This window comes from Muscardinus avellanarius, assembly GCF_963383645.1.
Source record: "Muscardinus avellanarius genome assembly, chromosome: 13".
Lineage (NCBI taxonomy): Eukaryota > Metazoa > Chordata > Mammalia > Rodentia > Gliridae > Muscardinus > Muscardinus avellanarius.
Genome location: NC_137799.1, coordinates 66,507,394 through 66,527,266, shown reverse-complemented (window position 1 = coordinate 66,527,266; position 19,873 = coordinate 66,507,394). Strand labels below are relative to the sequence as shown.

The 19,873-nt window shown below is 42.2% G+C and overlaps 1 protein-coding gene across 2 annotated transcripts in view; it reads left to right on the top strand.

Annotated features, from left to right (window-relative positions):
* Window positions 1-10,316: 10,316 nt before the first annotated feature.
* The window catches only part of KDM4C (lysine demethylase 4C), a gene marked incomplete at both ends in the record, with an annotated part of 355,445 nt that continues 345,888 nt past the window's right edge, over window positions 10,317-19,873 (top strand). For both annotated transcript variants that reach the window (XM_080708835.1, XM_080708836.1), the window contains one exon: window positions 10,317-10,460. In XM_080708835.1, the coding sequence (XP_080564961.1) occupies window positions 10,317-10,460 (144 nt within the window). The remainder of the gene's footprint in view (window positions 10,461-19,873) is intronic.

Here is a 19,873-nt window from a genome sequence, read left to right as displayed (position 1 = left end):
CAGTGATCTGAATGGGACCCAAGGGATTGATAAAAAGCTGCTGGGACCTCAAGAGAGGAATGAGGCCTGATCAAGAAACATGGTCAATAGGTGAAGCGCTTTTCTTTGCCCCTTTTCTAATTTAGGGTCCAGGATTATGGGGTACTGGGATAACAGAAAAAGACAGCCTTTGGAGCCCTTTTGTGATTCAGGACCTGGATAGGCATGCTAATGGGTCATGTGGAGCTTTTGAGGTAGTGTGCTACATCCTCCCAGGACTTAACAATTTGAGTAAGATGGAAGGTCAGTAGTAGGAGATTAATTACTGAGATCAAAGCCAGTGAGCTGCCCTGCTGGAACTGAAGGCCAGGCTTCTACCTGCCTCAGGTGAACGTAAGCAGGATGTAGCACCAACTGAGCAGCTTTGTCTGCTTGGTTTCTTTTCAAATTCTCATTGGAGGAAAGGAGGAATGACTGAGGACTGGAGGGGATGACCTCCAGGGTTCGTCCTGAAGAACTCCTTCTTAAGGAGGAGGCTAAAATAGCATCTCTCCTACAGTAGCACTACTGGGGATTTTGCTTGGACTTATTCATTCTCTAGCCTAATGCTTATCTGCTGAATTGGTGACTGTTGTATCTTCGAGGAAGATGTGTTTCTTAGAAGATCCTAAAGTCTTCTGTTTAGAGGCAGTTGGTCTTTGAAAGTGGTTCTGTGGCAGGCCTTTTTATTTAATTAACCCAGGGGCATTCTACCTCTGAGCTCCACTCACACTGATATTTTATTTTTTTATTTTGAAACAGGGTCTCTCTGGGTGGCTTGTGAGTCTTGGTATGTTGCTGAGGCTGTCCTTGAACCTGCAATCCTACTGTCTCAGCCTCCCAAGTACTGGGATTACAGGTCTATGCCATCAAGCTCAGCAGCAGGCCTTTTTGAAGAAACTAATTTTCATATAAAAGTGATAAAAGTCAGCAGTGTTTATTTATTTATTTATTTATTTATTTATTTATTTATTTATTTATTTTTGGTGGTACTGGGGGTGGAACCCAGGGGCTTTTCTACTTCCGGGCTATACTCCCAGACCTATTTTATTTTTTATTTGGAAATAGGGTGTCACTAAGTTGCCGAGAGCCTCACTAAGTATCTGAGGCTGGCTTTGAGCTTGTGTGCTCCTCCTGTTTCAGCCTCCCAAGCGCGGGGATTACAAGCGTGCACCACCACGCCCGGCAGCAGTATTTATTCTTGTCTCAGAAGTTATTTAAGAGAATGCAAGTAAGAAATACAAGTATGCATTAGGAAAGCAAAATAGAATATGACATTATATTTGGCAGGAAAGCATTAGTCTGTTTCTTTTTTTTAATTATCAAATAAAGATGTATTATCATGCCGGGCGTGGTGACGCATGCTTGTAATCCCCGCACTTGGGAGGCGGAGACAGGAGGATCGTGCAGGTTCGAAGCCAGCCTTGCTGGCTTAAGAGACCCTGTTTCCAAATTAAAAAAAAAAAAAAAAAAAAAAAAAATATATATATATATATATAATAGGTCTGGGAGTGTAGCCCGGAGGTAGAAGGGCTTCCAGGAACCCCAGTACCACCAAAAAAAAAAAAAAAAAAAAGATGTATTATCATTAGAATAAGGAGAGTAGAGCCGCGCATGGTGGCACAAGCTTGTAGTCCAGGTACTTGGGAGGATGAGACAGGAGGATTGCAGGTTTGCTGCCAGCCTCAGCTACTTAGTGAGGCCTTCCTCAACTTAGTGAGACCCTGTTTCAAAATAAAGAGTAAAAATAGGGCTGGGAGCATATCTCAGAGGTAGAATGCTCATGGGTACCATCTCCAGTTCCGGGGGGGTGGTGGAATAAGAGTAGATGTTTTCCCTTTATAATAAGGTAAGCTTATTTTTTTTTTTTCTGGGAAAGAAATGAAGAGTATATGAGTTAGAAGAATTAACCCTTATTTATTGGAAAATATCTGTGGTTTAAAAGATTCTTAGGAACTGGGCGTGATGTTGTGTGTCTATAGTCTGAGCTACTTGGGAGGCTGAGACAGGAGGATCCTTGAAAGGCTAAATTTGAGATTACCTTGAGCAATATAGCAAGATAATATAACAATATAACAGGGTCTCACTAAGTTGTACCTGAGGCTAGCCGAGAACCTCCGATCCTCCTGTCCCCGCCTCCAAAGTACTGGGATTACAAGTGCGTGCCACCACATATGGCTAAAAAATTCTTAGTCTTGCCGGGTGTGGTGGTGCACACTTGTAATCCCGGTGCTTGGGAAGCTGAGACAGGAGGATCACGCAGGTTCGAAGCCAGCCTCAGCTACTTAGTGAGGCTCTCAGCAACTTAGTGAGACCCTGTTTCCAAATAAAATATAAAATAGATCTAGGAGTGTAACCTGGAGGTAGAAAGCCTCTGGGTTCCACCCCCAGTACCACCAAAAAAAAAAAAAAAAAAAAAAAAAAAAAAAGAAAAAGAAAAAAAAATTCTTAGTCTGCTTTCTATACATATAGCCATTTGGTTTAGGTAGCCTCAAAACCACCAAAGACCAGCTCTGTAGAAGCAAAATTAAAAAGTTACTGTCAGAGACATTGTTGTCAGTCACATTGGGGACTTAGTCTCTAAAGAGATGTTGCATTAAAAAAATGATTATTGCATCATTATCAGCTAAAATTATAGTGGTGATACTAGTGAAATATAACAGTCTTTCTTTAACTAAGAAATGTTATTGGAAGTGCATCTATAATTTATAGTTCTTGGCTCAGAAGTAAAGGTAAGAGAGAAAGGAGGGGCTGGGATTTAATTGTAATATGATTAAGGTTAATAATGATGAACTTGGATTAGGAAAAACTCAAGGATCAGTAAATGTATAAGCTGGCTAGTAGGAATAAACATTAGTAGTTAACCCAGAAGAGAAAGGGAAATGGTTATACGCATCTAAAAATGAATGTTGCAGGCCGGGTGTGGTGGTGCACGATTGTAATCCCAGCATTCGGGAGGCTGAGACCTGGAGGATTGCGGTTCGCGGACAGCCTCAGCTACTTAGTGAGGCCCTCTGCAATTCAGTGAGACCCGGTTTCAGAATAAAGAATTAAAAATTGGGCAGGGGGTGTAGCTCGGAGGTCGAATGCCCCTGGGTTCCATCTCCAGACCTGCAAAAAAAAATAAAAATAAAAATAAAAATAAATGTTGCTACTAGAAATTAAACTTTCTCTAAGAGTTTTATGCCAGACCCTTTTGCTTTCATATTGGTGAAGATTTAGGTAGTGGTGTTAAATTTTTAGATTACCATATTTACATTTTATGATAATTACAGATTGACATGATTGGTAATGATCTTAAAATTTAATGTAAGTAAAATAGATTTTTTCTGTATCTACCTGATTTGTAGTTAGAACTTGTTTTATGTAGCCAAGGGGACAAAATATATTTTCTTTTCTTTTTTCTTTTATTTTTTGGTGGTACTGGGGTTCCTGGAAACTCTTCCACCTCCAAACTACACTCCCAGACCTATTTTTATACTTTTTTCTTTTATTTGGAAACAGGGCCCCTTAAGCCAGTGCATGCGGCTGGCTTTGAACCTGCGTGATCCTCCTGTCTCTGCCTCCAAGCCGGGGGATTACAAGCGTGCGCCACCACGCCTGGCTTCAAAGTATATTTTCTAGAAAGGGACAAAGTATGTTTCCTAGACCAGTTAGCAAACTAGGTCAAGTGATGAGGCTTATTTTAATTGCTACTCTTCTGCTCCATGTCTAAACAGTCTCTGTGCCTCAGTTTCTTGTCAGAGCAATTTTTCTGTTGCTTAAACCAGAAATCATTTTTTTTTTTTTTTTGGCACTGGGGATTGAACCCAGGCAGGGATGTTTGTTCTATCTCTGAGCTACACCCTCAACCCAATTTTTTTTTTAGTGTTTGAAATAGGGTCTCACTACATTGCAGCTTGCCAAATCGCTGATGTTGGCTGTGGACCTGCCACCCTCCTGTCTTAGCCTCCCAAGTACTGGGTTTACAGCTGTGCCCTACCATGCCTGGCTAGACCAGAGTTCTTGACTCTTCTCACGTGTGTTAGGAAATTTTGTTCCCGGTGCAAATGTATGTGCAGTCTGATCCTCTCTCACTTCCTACCCCTGGTCCAAGCTGCCCTTTTAGTTTATTGCATTAGTGTAAACCACCTCTCTCCCTGCTTCTGACCTTGCCTATTTTTGATACAACAGCCAGAATGAGACTTAGAAAGTGTAAGCCAGCTTACTTTTCTGCTTAGGTTGTGTGGAAGAGAGAAGAATTACCTTGAATGGGAATGCATGGCTGAGTTCTAACAACCCCATAGGTAACCTGGAGAAGCCCAAGGTTGCTGCCCACCTGCTTTGGGTGAAGGCCAGACTTCTTCCCAGGCTCACCTCTGCCCTTTCCTGTCCTGCACACTGGATTCCCTTATACTGATCTTGCTGTTTCCTGGAGAACCCCAGGCTACTCGGCTGTGAACACTCTTGGAAACATGTGCAGGATGAGCTTCACCTCCTCTGAACTGCTTTCCTCTGTTCTTTGTGTATCAGCAGCCCTCCCCTTTGCACTGGTTTCTTCTTCGTGGCCACTGCCACTTATTTATCATCTGTTTCACTCCATTAGCATCAGGACTTTGTTTCATGCCCTAGTGAATGCCCACCTAGCAGTTAGGCATTCAGTAACTTTCCTGAATGACTGGCTGGATTTCCAATCTCTTCCTCAGTGGCACCTTCCCCTGCCTAGGGGAAGACTCAAAACCCCTAGTATTCTGGCCATGGAAAAGGAGTGCTGCCTTTCTTATACCAAGTGCTTCTACTCAGGTAATTTGGGGGCTTCTTCCTTTTTACTTTATTGCTCAGATTTTTCTTTTCTAACATTCTATACCAGTCAAGCAGACGAATCTGTTTTCTAAGTAACTTTTCTGTGTTTGGGACCAGTGCATTTATTTTTCTACATTTGGTGACATTTTATGCAAATACTTTAACACTTTGGCACTTATTCCTTCATTCAACTGGCAAATGATTATTGCAGCAGATCGTGTGCTCTAGGCTGGATGCCAGGTTGTATGCCAGGGCTCAATGAAATGGTAAGCCAGCCTTTCTCTTGAAGGTTGATGTGGTTCAGTGGGTGGTCAGAAGCGCCAACAGTTGGGAAAGGCAACTGCTGTAATGAAGGAGACAGAGAGGGAGATGGGAACACCAGTGGCTTCCCCAGTTCCCGCCAGAGGGCTGGAATTTCAGGGTGAGAAATTCCAGGGTGGGCTGGAATTTGCCAGGTGAGCAGGCAGGCAAGGGCTGCTCCTTGAGGAAGGAATAACATGCAGAGGTTTTATTTGTTAGAAGCATAAGTCAGTGAGGTTTGTTGGAATGTAAAGTACAACCCATCACACCGTGTCTTTAGTGATCTGCACCAGTGGATTCAACCAACTGCATGTCAGAAAGATTTGAAAAAAATTTGCATCTGTAGTCAACATGTGCAGACTTTTAAATTATTCCCTAAATATCATAACAACTATTAGTATTTTCATTGTGTTTGGTATTATAAGTAATATAGAGATGACTTAAGGTTTATGGGAGGATGTACATAGGCTATATGAAATACTAAGCAATTTTGTATAAAGGACTTGAGCATTCCTCAGATTCTGTTTTCTTGGAGTTGGGGGCTCCAAGAGCCAGTTCCCCAAGGAAAAGGAGGGATGACTGCAAGGTGGGCAGTGATGGTGGATGGGGCTATGATAGTTATGCAAAGATAAGACTTGCATGTTTCTAAAAAGCTATTGTGTTTATGATGTGGAGTGATAGTTTTATTCTGCAGGCTGTGGATTTGGGTGTGTATGTCTGAGTGACAGGAGATCAGTAGAGAAGTGCCCTAAAGTTTTTTTCTTTATCATATCCTCTTTCTGAGGAAGGAGAATCCCGAGTATTTTCTGCAGTATATTACTATGTCTCCATGAAGATGATTTTCTTCTTTGGATTGTAATTTCTTAATGTGTGGCAGGATTTAATTTTTATGTTTTTCATAGGTCCTCTCATGTGCACTGTGAAATAGGTGCTCAATTTAACTTTCTTTCCTTTTTTTAAAAATTTTATTGTAGTCCTGGGCTTATGCAAGTCAGGTACTCACTGAGCTCTGTCCTCAGCCTGGCTTATTCAGACTCTAACTGCATGATGACCACATCACTCTCTCTGTTTAACTTCTCATCCCATAACATGTTCTCTCTTTTTAACCACTTCATTTTTCACTTCCTAGTCTTTCTATCCGAAAAATTAAACCTACTTTTTATATTTTTTTCTTTTGGTTCTGGAAATGGAACCCAGGGGCATTCTACTTCCAAGCTATACCCACAGTCCTTTTTTTTTTTTTTTTTTAATCTTTTTGTTTTTTGAAACAGGATCTCACTAGGTTGCTGAGGGTCTTCTAAGTTGTTAAGGTTGGCCCTGAACTTGAAAAACTCCTAGCTCAGTCTTTCAAGTACTCGGATTAAAGGCATGCCCCACTACACCTGGCTACTAATTAAATTTATTAAAAAAAAAAAAAAAGAAAGCCAGGCGTGGTGACGCACTCTTGTAATTCCAGCATTCAGGAGGCTGAGACCAGAGGGATCATGGTTCGCAGACAGCCTCAGCTACTTAGTGAGGCCCTCTGCAACTCAGTGAGACCGGTTTCAAAATAAAGAATAAAAAGTAGGGCAGGGGTTGGTGCTGGCTTCCATCCCCAAACATGCAAAAAAAAAAAAAAGAGCTGGGTACTGTGGTGTATGCCTGAAATCTTTGTACATGGAAAGCTGATCCATGGCTGGGCACACGCTTGTAATCCCCGCGCTTGGGAGGTGGAGACAGGAGGATCATGCAGGTTCGAAGCCAACCGCGCTGGTTTAAGAGACCCTGTTTCCAAATAAAATATAAAAAATAGGTCTGGGAGTATAGCCGGAGGTAGAAGGGTTCAACCCCCAGTACCACCAAAAACAAAACAAAACCAAAAACAAACAAACAAACAAAATAAAGAAAAGGGGCTGGGGGTATATATAGCTCAAGAGGTAGAATGCTCCTGGGTTCTTTCCCCAGTACTGTTAAAAAAAAAAAAAAGAGAAAAAAGAAAGAAAGCTGATGATACATGTTTGTGGCCAATGCTTGTTATTTTAGTGAGATCCTGTTTCAAAATAAAAAGGGCTGGGGATGTAACTAAGTGATAGAGCAGCCTTGGGTTTAATCCCTACCTAGTACCACAGAAGAGGAAAAAAAAAAAAAAAGAACTTTGTTCCAAGAGCTCTGAAGCTGTTTGAGCTGAGCTGTCAGATGCCAGGTCCTATTACTGCACCTAGGTGTGGCAGTCACTTCAGTGCTTCTTACTTACTTTTGTGTTACTTGTGCCTGGCACATGTTAGGTGTTCAGTAAACCTTTGTTGAAGGAATCACCCCACTTATTGACAGCAAGGTTAGGCTGATGTTTTTGTAGCAAAACCTACTAACTGCTCTTCTTTAATTTTCTATGATCTTTTTTTCTTTTTTTTTGTGGTATTAGAGATTGAACCCAGGTGCATTCTAGCTCTGAACTACATCCCCAGCCCTATTTTTTATTCTTTATTTTGAAACATGGTCTCTTTAAGTTGCAGAGGGCCTTACTAAGTAGCTGAGGTTGGCTTTAAACCTATGATCCTCCTGTCTCAGCCTCTCAAGGACTGAGATTACAAGTGTGCACTACCATGCCTGGGTTCCTATGGTCTTTATTTCTAAGCTCCAGACACACTGGTCTCTCCAGTCCTGCAGTACTTTCAGATATCTCCACCTGGCTGTTCATTCTCTTGGGTGGCTCGCTGCCATGTCTTCTTAAAAGTCATTTATTTATTTATTTGTTTGTTTATTTATTTATTTTGTACTGGAGATTGAACCCAGTGGCAATATACCTCTGAGTTATACCTCGAGCCATATTTTTTGTTCTTTATTTTGAAATAGGGTCTTACTTGCGGAAGGCCTCACTAAGTAGCTGATGCTAGCTGCGAACTTGCAGTCCTCCTGTCTTTCAAGTACTAGTATTACAAGTATTCAGGTATACCACCATACCTGAATATTTTTTTAATTTTTAATTTTTTTGTGGTACTAGGGATGGAACCCTAGGTGTATTCTACCTGCAAGCTACACCCCCAGCCCTATTTTTTATTTATTTTTGGTACTAGGGATGAAACCCAGGGGCATTCTGCCTCCTTAGCTACACCCGAGCCCTATTTTTTTTTTTTTTTTGCGGGTCTGGGGATGGAACCCAGGGGCATTTGACCTCCGAGCTACACCCCCTGCCCTATTTTTTATTCTTTATTTTGAAACTGGGTCTCACTGAGTTGCAGAGGGCCTCACTAAGTAGCTGAGGCTGTCCGTGAACTGCGATCCTCCAGGTCTCAGCCTCCCAAATGCTGGGTTACAAGCGTGCGCCACCACGCCCGGCTCCGAGCTCTATTTTTTATTCTTTTTTTCTTTTTCTTTTTTTTGGTACTGGGAGTGGAACCCAGGAGCCTTTTCTACCTCCGGGCCATACTCTCAGACCTATTTTATACTTTATTTGGAAACAGGATCTCACTGAGTTACAAAGAGTCTCACTAAGTAGCTGAGGCCATCCAAGAACCGAGTCTCCTGTCTCAGCCTCCTAAATTCTGGGATTATAAGGATGTGCCTCTGCACCTGGCTTCCTAGCCCTATTTTTATTTTTTATTTTTTGCAGGTCTGGGGATGGAACCCAGAGGCATTTGACCACCGAGCTATACCCCCCGCCCTGTTTTTGGTGGTGATACTGGGGGTGGAACCCAGAGGCTTCTACCTCTAGGCTATACTCCCAGATATATATATATATATATATACATATATATATATATATATATATATATATATATAATTTTAATTTGGAAACAGGGTCTCACTAAGTTGCTGAGAGCCTCACTAAGTAGCTGAGGCTGGCTTCCAACCTGTACGATCCTCCTGTCTCAGCCTCCCAAGCACTGGGATTACAAGCTTGCGCCACCGTGCCTGGCTGCCTTGTTTTTTATTCTTTATTTTGAAACAAGGTCTTACTAAGTTGCGGAGGGCCTCACTAAGTTGCTGAGGCTGGCCGCGAACTGCGATCCTCCGGTCTCAGCCTCCCAAATGTTGGGATTACAAGCGTGCGCCACCATGCTCAGCTCCTATTTTTATTTTTGATTCTGAAACAGGATTTCACCAAATTGTGGAGGGCCTCACAAGTTGTTAAGGCTGGCCATGAACCTGGGATCCTCTTGCCTCAGCCTCCCAAGTACTAGAATTACAAGTATGTGCCACCATGCCCACTTATTTTTAAAATTTGAAACAAATTATTGCTAAATTGCTGAGTCTGATTTTGAATTTGGCAATCCTTCTGTCCCAAGCCTCCCAAGTACTGGGATTACAGATATGTGCTGCCACACTGTACTACCTATTAACTCGACCTCTTTCTAGGGAAGTGATTTTAGTCCAGATGGAGTTGCTCCTTCTTGTGTACAGTGTGTGTGTGTGTGTGTGTGTGTGAGGGGGGGGGGAGAGGGAGAATATTCATCTAGATAGATATGGAAATTGAACCCAGGGGCATTCTACCTCTGAGCTATATCCCCAGGCTCTTTATTTTATTTTTTTATTTTGAAATAGGATCTCACTAAGTTGCAGAGAGACTCACTAAATTGCTGAGGCTGGCTGCGAACTTAGGATCCTCCTGTTTCAGCCTCCCAAGTACTGGATTACAGGCATGTGCCACCACTCTCGAGTCTGTATATTTTGCACTGAGGTTTGTATAGCTTCTGGGCTTTGAGCTTGGAAGGTGAGGGGAAACCTTACCCCTTTCTCTGTCTTCACTGGTAGTCTGGTGCCTGGTGTTTTGCTGAATGACTGATCGTGAATCACTCTAGGAAAGCATGGCATGATAAGCTGGACACATGCCTGGGTCAGCTCGTGCTAGGACTCTTGAACATCTGCTCAACCTAGACGAGGCCTCTACACAGGTGTATGAGTGAGTCTCTTCAGAGTCGATGCATGGGAACAACATCCTTTGTAAACTTTCAATATTAGAAAATTTGTTTTTGTGTGTAAGGATTTTGAGGAGGCCAGCGTTACAGTCAGGTCAGTGATTCAGTGCAGGACCAGGAGCAGGGCAGAGGGGACTAGAAGCTGCTGTTTGCTCAGGAGTTCAGGGGAGATGAGATGTGGGAGTCGCCTATGAGGGGCAGGCATGGGAAGTAACAGAGCAGAGTTATTGCAAGTGCTCCATGCTCCTTGGGAGAAAGACCACTGACTTAAGCATACCTAATTCAGTTGTCCTTTTCTCTACAGAGACTGTCCCAGCCATCATGGAGGTGACGGAGGCTGATAGTCCCCTGAACCCCAGCTGTAAAATAATGACCTTCAGACCCACCATGGAGGAGTTCCGGGACTTCAACAAATACCTGGCCTACATGGAGTCTAAAGGAGCCCACCGAGCGGGTCTTGCAAAGGTGATTATGCTCAGAGCCTGGCACGAAAAGGGCTCACTTGGCCTTTAAGTTATACTCTTAATCTTCACCATATGGGACATTATTTCTTCCAGAGGGAAGGTATTTGTAATACTTTTGTTCTTAATCCATTCAGAACACTTGATTTCCTCAAAGAATAATTATCTTATTTTTCTTCCAATGAGCATAGTGTTCTAAGATGTCCCTCTCCCTCCCCTTTTGCCTTCCCTTTCTTTCCCTCCCTCCCTTATTTCCTTCCTTCCCTTTTTTTCCTTTTCCTTTTCTTTCCTTGCTTCCTTTCTTTCTTTTTTTTTTTGGTGCTAGGGATTGAACCCAGGGCTATTCTACCTCTGAGCTATTCCCTCAGCCCTATTTTATTTTTTGGCAGTGCTGGGGATGGAACCCAGGGGCATTCTACCTCTGAGCCCTATTTTTTTCTTTTTATTTAAATTTTTAATTTTATTTTTTAATTTTTATTGGTATACTATAGTTTTACATCATAATATGGAACATATTGACAGTGGCATATCTTCACACAGTAATTGGTGCCCCCCCATCCTGTTCCTCTTCTCCCCCTCCCAACAATGTTTGTCCATGTTGACTATGCTACATTCACACTTATACACATTTTCGAATGTAGCGCCTCCATTAATAAACCTCATCCTTCTTCCTCTCCTACCCTTCCTTTCTAGCTTTGCTGAGGTTTCCCCTCTATTATCTGGAGTTCCTCTGATATTCCTAATACTTCATAGTTTGGGCATATTAGAGAAAACATATGTCTCTTCTCTTTCTGTGCTTGGTTAATCTCACTTAACATAATGTTCTCCAGGTCTTTCCATCTTTTTGCGAAGACATGATTTTGTCTTTATTGCTGAGTAGAATTCCATTGTGTGTATTTCCCATAATTTTGCAATCCATTCATCTTTTGATGGAGACCTAGGTTGGTTCCATATTTTGGCTATTACAAATTGTGCTGCTATGAACATGGGTATGCATATATTATTGTAGTTCTTTGATTTCAACCCCTTTGGAAAGATAGCCGGGAGTGGTGTAGCCAGATCATATGGTAGATCCATTCCCTGTTTTCTAAGGAATCTCCACACTGATCTCCATAGTAACTAAACTAGCTTGCAGAGGAGGGCATAGGTTCAACGCTCCAACATATAGGCACAGGTAGTAACTTTTTGAACAAGACCTCCAAAGTGCAAGAAATTAAAGCAAGCATTAATAAGTGGGATGGCATCAAACTAAAAAGTTTCTGCTAATCAAAGGAAACTATCAAGAACCTAAAGAGAAAGCCTACAGAATGGGAGAAGATCTTTATCAGCCACCACTCATGATAGAGGGCTAGTATCCAAAATATACAAAGAGCTCAAAAGACTCTATACTAGCAAAACAAATAACCCAATAAGAAATGGGCAATTGAAATGAATAGACACTTCACAAGAGATACAAATGGCCAATAGACACATGAAAAGATGTTCAACATCATTAACCATCAGGGAGATGCAAATCAAAACTACGCTGAGATACCATCTAACCCCAGTCAGAGTGGCAAACATAAAGAAATCAAACAACAACAAATGCTGATGAGGATGTGGGGAAAGAGGAACTTTTTTACACCATTGGTGGGAGCATAAATTAGTTCAGCCACTATGGAGACCAGTGTGGAGATTTTTTATTTTGAAACAGGGTCTCACTGAGTTGCAAAGGGCCTCCCTAAGTAGCTGAGGCTGTCTGTTAACTACAATCCTCCTGTCTCAGCCTCCCAAATGCTGGGATTACAAGCGTGCTCCACCATGCCCGGCTTTTATTTTTTATTTTGAAACAGGGTCTCACTAAGTTGTGGAGGCTTCACTAAGTTGCTGAGACTGGCCATGAACCTGTGATTTTCCTGTCTCAGCCTCCCAAATACTGGAATTACAGGTGTGGGCCACCATGCCTAGCTCATTGTATTTTTTTTTTTTTTGGTGGTGGTACTGGGGGTGGATCCCAGAGGCTTTCTACCTCCAGGCTATACTCTCAGACCTATTTTATATTTTATTTGGAAACAGGGTCTCACTAAGTTGCTGACAGCCTCACTAAGTAGCTGAGGCTGGCTTCGAACCTGTGCGATCCTCCTGTCTCAGCCTCCCAAGCGCGGGGATTACAAGCGTGCGCCACCATGCCCGGCTTCATTGTATGTTTTTGTTATAACAGTTTGTTGAGATACAACTCATGTACCATATAATATGCCCACTTAAAGTTTGTATTTCAGTGGTATTTAGCGTATTTATACTTATATAGCTATCACCACTATTTAATTCTCAGAACATTTTTATTACTCCATAAAGAAACTATACCTATTCCCATTCTTGCCATCTGTACCCCATCCCTAGGCAACCATAGTGTGCTTTCTCTCTCTATAGCTATTCCCATTGTGTTTTCTGCTCAGTTACTCGTTCATCAAATGTGAAGAGTGCCTGCTCTATACGAGGCACCATGCTGGTGCTAAGGATGTATGCCTGGGCTCTGGGGGACAGAACACACCAAGTCCCAGGCTCCATGGAACATATAGCATATCAGGTAATGAGTTAAGGGCATTTAAGCAGAGAGTCAAGGATGGAAAGAAACCATACTTCTCAAGACACAGTGAAAGAGAATTAGCCTTTTTGTCCAGAGGCCTGAAGGCTGGCTGAACCACATGCTTGGGAGGAAGAGGAAGGTGGTCAGTGGAACTGGTGATCATTTAGCAGGGGGAAGAGGGTTAGTCCTAAGTAAAGTGCAGAGGGGCCAGATGATCCTGGGCTTGTCCAGCTATGGGAATGCATCAGGGCTCTTATTATAAGTGCAGTCAGAAGCACTGTTAAAGTGGGAGAGCAGGATGTGGTGCCTGTTTGCTTGCTCCTTTCTTTGGCTATTTTTGTGACAGTATTTTGGAAAGAACATACTGGCTTTCGCCTGAGCAATGACCTCAGTGCAGGAGTCTTATGAGGGTGCTTATATTCATCTGGTGAGGAGCCGATTGTGGCCTCGATGCATGAATATGGGAGAAGTAGTCTTTGGTTTTAGAGATATCTGAAAATGCTTATCTTTTCTTATTCTTATAGGTACCAAATAATATCCTTAGAAATGATGAGGATGACTTAATAACTGGGTATAAAGTTGGCATGGCAGTGCATGCCCATGTACTTGGTGGGTTGACACAGGAGCATCCCAGGATCAAAACCAACCTCTCAGCTACTTATTGAGGCCCTTTACTACTTAGTGACACTTGTTAAAAAAAGAAATAGGGCTGTGGCTATTGTACAGTAGGACTAAAGGTAGAATGTCCCTGCGTTCGATTTCCAGTACTACCAAATAATAATTATAAAAGAGAACTGTGGGTATAAATGATACTCTTAAACCAGGTGTGGTGATTCACACTTGTAATTCTAGTACTTGGGAGGCTGAGATAGGAGGATCACAGGTTTGCAGCCAACCTCAGTGACTCAGTGAGGCCCTCTGCAACTGAGACTCTGTTTCAAAGTAAAGACTGAAAAATAGGGCTGGGGGTGTAGCTCGGAGGTAGAATGCCCCTGGGTTCAATCCCCAGTACTGGAAAAAAAAAAAAAAGATATTCTTAGAGTTATGGATTGTTAACTATGGTGCTGAGGACAGTATCGCATAGATTTTTTTTTTCTTTGTAGCATTGGGGATTGAACCCAGGGGTATTCTAATCTGAACTCTTTGCCCCCCTTCTTTCCTTTTCTCCCTCTCTTCCTAATTTTTTATTACTGGGGATTGAACTCACGGGCATTCTACCTCTGAGCCACACTCCCAATCCTTTTTATTTTTTGAAAGGTGGTCTTACTAAGTTTCTGAGGCTGGTCTCAAACTTGCAATCCTCCTGCCTCAGCCTTCCAAGTACTTGGATTATAGGCGTGCACCTCCATGCCTGGCTATATTGCATGTTTTGCATTGTTTTGTTTGTGGTACTGTGTACTGGACTAAAAAAATCACCTCCAGCCTGATTTTTGTTTGATTTTTTTTTTTTTTAAATATTGAAACACAGTCTTGCTAAGTTGCTGAGCCTGGCTTTGAACCTGTGATCCTTCTATCTCAGTTTCCCAAGGACTGGGATTACAGGTGTGCTCTCCCACGCCCAGCTGTGTTGCATGTTTACGCCTGCAAATCCACAGTTAGAGCTTTGAGACAGATTGTCTATGTAATTCATCCTCTGACCTGCAACCTGAGGAGGTGGTTTGTGTGTGTGTGTGTGTGTGTGTGTGTGTGTGTGTTTTGTGTGTGTGTGTGTGTGTGGCTGTACTGGGGATTGAACTCAGGTGCATGTTACCTCTGACCTACATGCCCAGCCTTATTTTTTATTCTTTATTTTGAAACAGGGCCTCATTAAATAGCCGAGGTTGGCTGTGAACCTTGTCTCAGCCTCCCAAGTACTGATTACAAGCGTGTGCCACCACATCCAGCCCCTAGCGCCCCCCCCCCCTTTTTGGTGCTACTGGGGTTCCTGGAAGCCCTTTTATCTCCGGGGTATACTCTCAGACCTATTTTTTATATTTTTGTTTGGAAACAGGGTCTGTTAAGCCAGTGCGGCTGGCTTCGAACCTGTGCGATCCTCCTGTCTCCTCCTCCCAAGAGCCAGGATTACAAGTGTGTGCCACCACGCCTGGCTAGTCATTAAAAAAAAATAAAACAATAATAATAATAATAATAATAATAATAATAATAATAATAATTTTTTGTGGTATTGGGGGATTGAAGCCCAGGGGCATTCTACATCTGAACTATACCTCAGCCCTATTTTTTTTTTTTTTTTTTTTTTTTGTGCGGGTCTGGGGATGGAACCCAGAGGCATTTGACCTCCAAGCTACATCCCCTGCCCAATTTTTAATTCTTTTATTTTGAAACAGGGTCTCACTGAGTTGCAGAGGGACTCATTAAGTAGCTGAGGCTGTCCGCGAACTGCGATCCTCTGGTCTCAGCCTCCCAAATGCTGGGATTACAAGCATGCGCCACCACGCCCGGCTTTCTATTTTTTTATTCTTTATTTTGAAATAAAGTCTTACCAGGTTGCAGAGGACCTCACTAAGTAGCTGAGGCTGGCTGCGAACCTGAGATCTTCCTGTCTCAGTCTCCCAAGTACTAGGATTACAAGCGTGTGCCACCACACTGGGCCAAAATTTATTTTGATACACGGTCTCAGTAAGTTGCTGAGGCTGTCATTGAACCTGCAATCTCCTATCTCAGCCTCTCAGGAATTATAGTAATGTACCCATCTTATCTTTTTTTTTTTTTTAACTTTTTATTGGGGCATTGTAGTCATACTTCTTTTTTACTTTTTGTAGTACTGGGGATAGAACCCAGGGGCATTCTACCTCCAAGCTTCACACCAGCCCATTTTTATCCTTTATTTGGAAACAGGGCCTCACTAAGTTGTAGTTGAGGCTGTCCTTGAACCAAGATCCTCTTGTCTCAGCCTCCCAATTACTGGATTTACAAGGGTGCGCCACCACATCGGCTGTAGTCATACTTCTTAATGGAGTACAAGATGGTGGAGGCATCATGCACACCACCCAATTAACCCTTACCCAATTCCCGCCCCATTCCCTCCCTGCCTCCTCATGTTTGGCTTAGTTATTGACTTTGATATGTTTGTTAATATACATCATGAACATTAGAGAATTTCCCTCTTCCCCCTCCCATCCCCTCCATCTTACCTTTAGTTTCTTTAAAAAAATATATCAGCTCCACACACCTATAGTCAATTGATCTTTTGACAAAGGGGCCAAATTTGTACGCTGGAGAAAAGACAACCTTTTCAACAAATGATGCTGGGAGAACTGGCTATCCATTTGTAGAAAGATGGAACTAAATCCTTACCTCTCACCATGCACAGGAATCAACTCAAGATGGGTCAAAGACTTAGAAATTAGACCAGAGACTGTGACGTTATTAGAGGAGGGCATAGGCTCAACACTCTAACAGGTACAGGCAGTAACTTTCTCAACAAGACCTCCAAAGTGCAGGAAATTAAAGCAATAATTAACAAGTGGGACGGCATCAAACTAAAAAGTTTCTTCTCATCAAAGGAAACCATCAAGAATCTAAAGAGAAAGCCTACAGAATGGGAGATCTTTACCAGCCACCACTCAGATAGAGGGCTAATATCCAGAATATACAAAGAGCTCAAAAGACTCTACGCTAGCAAAACAAGCAACCCGATCAAGAAATGGGCCACTGAACTGAATAGACACTTCACAAAAGAAGAGACATAATAGATACATGAAAAGATGTGTTCTACATCATTAGCCATCAGGGAGATGCAAATCAAAACTACACTGAGATTCCGTCTAACCCCCAATCAGAGTGGCAAACATAAAGAACTCAAACAACAAATGCTGGCAAGGATGTGGAGAAAGAGGAACTCTTACACTGTTGGTAAAACTAGTTCAGCCACTGGACCCACCATTATGATCTGGCTTTACCACTCCTGGGTATATCTTTCCAAATGGGTTGAAATCAGAGAACTACATCAACATTTGCATACCCATGTTCATAGCAGCACAATTTGTAATAGCCAAAATATGGAACCAGCCTAGGTCTCCATCAAAAGATGAATGGATTACAAAATTATGGGAAATACACAAAATGGAATTCTACTCAGTTATAAAAAAGAACAAAATCATGTCATTTGCAAGAAGATGGAAAGCCCTGGAGAACATTATGTTAAGTGAGATCAGCCAAGCACAGAAATAGAAGGTACTTATGTTTTCTCTAATATGCCCAAACTAGGGAGTATTAGAGATACCACAGGAACTCTAGACAATGGAGGAGAAACCTCATCAAAGCTAGAATGGAAAGATAGGAGAGGAAGAAGGCTGAGGTTGATTAATGAAGGAGCTACACCTGAATTTGTGTACAAATATAAATATTGCATGGTTAACCTGGACACTCATTGTTGGGAGGGGGGAGGGCACGAAGCATAGTCTGAATGTATGCCATTTTCAATATGTTCCACATAAAAATAAAAACAATGTTAAAAAAATTAAAAAAGAACAAAAAAATGTATCAGCTTTGGCAGTCAGAACCTTCAGATTATCTTTGGGGAAAAGATTTTTTTTTTTTTTTGTAGTACTGGGAACGGAACCCAGGGGTTTCTTTTCCTTTTTTGCTTTGTGGTACTGGGGGGTGGAACCCCGGGGGCTTTTTACTTCCGGGCTACACCTCCAGCCCTATATTATAATTTATTTGGAAAAAGGGTCTCACTAAGTAGCTCAGAGCCTCACTAAGTAGCTGAAGCTGGCTTCAAACCTGTGTGATCCTCCTGTCTCAGCTTCCCAAGTGCTGGGATTACAAGCGTGCGTCAACACTCCCAGCCAACCCAGGGGGTTTCTACCTCCAAGTGACACCTGTAGCCCTATTTTTTAATCTTTATTTTGAAACAGAGTCTCATTGAATTGCAAAGGACCTCACTAAGTAGCTGGCGCTGTCCTCGAACTGCGATCCTCCTGTCTCAGCCTTCCAAATGCTGGGATTACAAGCTTGTGCCGCCACGCCCGGCCATTTTTTTTTTTTGGTAGTACTGCATATGGAATCCAGAGGCATTGTACTCTGAGCTACAACCTCAACTTGCCTGCCTTATTTATTTATTTATTTATTTACTTATTTATTTATTGTGGTACTAGAATTTGAACTCAAGGGCATTCTACCTCTGAGCTATACCCTCAGCTCTATTTTATTTTATTTATTTACTGTGTGGTATTGGGGATGGAACCCAAGGCATTCTACCCTCAAGCTACACTTCCAGCCCTATTTTTTAGTCTCTATTATGAAGCACGGTCTTACTAAGTTGCAGAGGGCCTCACTAAATAGCTGAGGATCCACGATCCTCCTGTTTCAGCCTCCCAAGTTGGGATTACAAGCATGCACCACCATGCTGGGCACCCCTCTTTTATCTTTTTTTTTTTTTTCCAGTACTGGTGATTGAACCCAGGGGCATTCTACCTCCGAGCTATAACCCCAACCTATTTTTTTTTTTTCTGCTTAGAACTCAGGATTGGACCCAGGGGCATTGTACCTCTGAGCCCTACCTTTAGCCCTATATTTTGTTCTTTATTTTGTGTAGTTGATTTTTTGATTTCATGGTACTGGGGATGGAACCCAGGGACATTCTACCTCTGAACTACACCCCCAGCCCTATTTTTTTTTTCTTTATATGAAACAGGGTCTCTCTCAGTTGCAAAGGGCCTCACTAACTTGCTGAGGTTGTTTGCGAACAGCAATCCTCCTGTCTCAGCCTCTCAAATGCTGGGATTACAAATGTGTACCACCACGCCTAGCTTTATTCTTTCTTTCTTTCTTTCTTTCTTTCTTTCTTTCTTTCTTTCTTTCTTTCTTTCTTTCTTTCTTTTTTTTTTTGCGAGTCTGGAGATGGAACCCAAAGGCATTCGACCTTCGAGCTACACCCCCTGTTCTATTTTTTTATTCTTTATTTTGAAAGCGGGCCTCACTGAGTTGCAGAGGGCCTCACTAAGTAGCTGAGGCTGTCCGCAAACCGCGATCCTCCGGGTCTCAGCTTCCCAAATGCTAGGATTACAGGAGTATGCCACCATATACAACTAAAATCATTCTTTAGGGTGTATTCATTTCATTTTGAGTCACCCCCCCCCATGCCATTTTGGCTTGGGGCTGTATTTCTATTTTATGTATTTCCATCTTTTAATAAACTTCTTTAAATCTTCAAAAAAAATCATTCTTTAGTTGAGATTATTTTATTTCCAGAATCACTCGCAAACCATTTTGATCATCAACTTGTAGTTGTTTATCATGGCTTTGGGCTTTAGTTTAGCAGAGGATAATTGGGGACTGTCTTTCTCTCTGGTCTCAGTGCAGCCCCTCGTCCTGTTTTCTTCCCTTCATTTCTTGAAAACTTGTACTGTGTTCCACTGAGATTAGTAGAATGGCCGGTGGTAGTGTGGCATGTCACAAGGGAGCTGCAGTCACACGGAGCACACCTGTGCTGCTCGGGGTTTCGTGAAAGAGAATCAGTTAATGAGAACCACAGTCACAAGACACACCTGAGTCCAGATCACCCCGCCTCCTTGAACGTGAGACTCATTGACAGAGTTGGAGACATCCATTTTTTCAGTTTTACTATACTGGGAATACAGTGAGCTATTTGTTTTTAACCATTTTCGCTGTCTTCTGTGTCAAGTCACATAAACTCAGTTTTACTGAGTTTCCCTCTTGTTCTGGAAGTTGCAGTAATAACAGATCCACAGAACCAAATCATAAGGTAAAAATCAGAACTGCCCTGCTGGAGCTGCCTTGTTTTGGGGAAACAGTGCCACCTGTGGGGTTCTGTATCAGTGCAATGTTGATAGCACGTTACAGGAATGTGCCCATCTTATCTTTAGTTTCTCTAATAAATATAT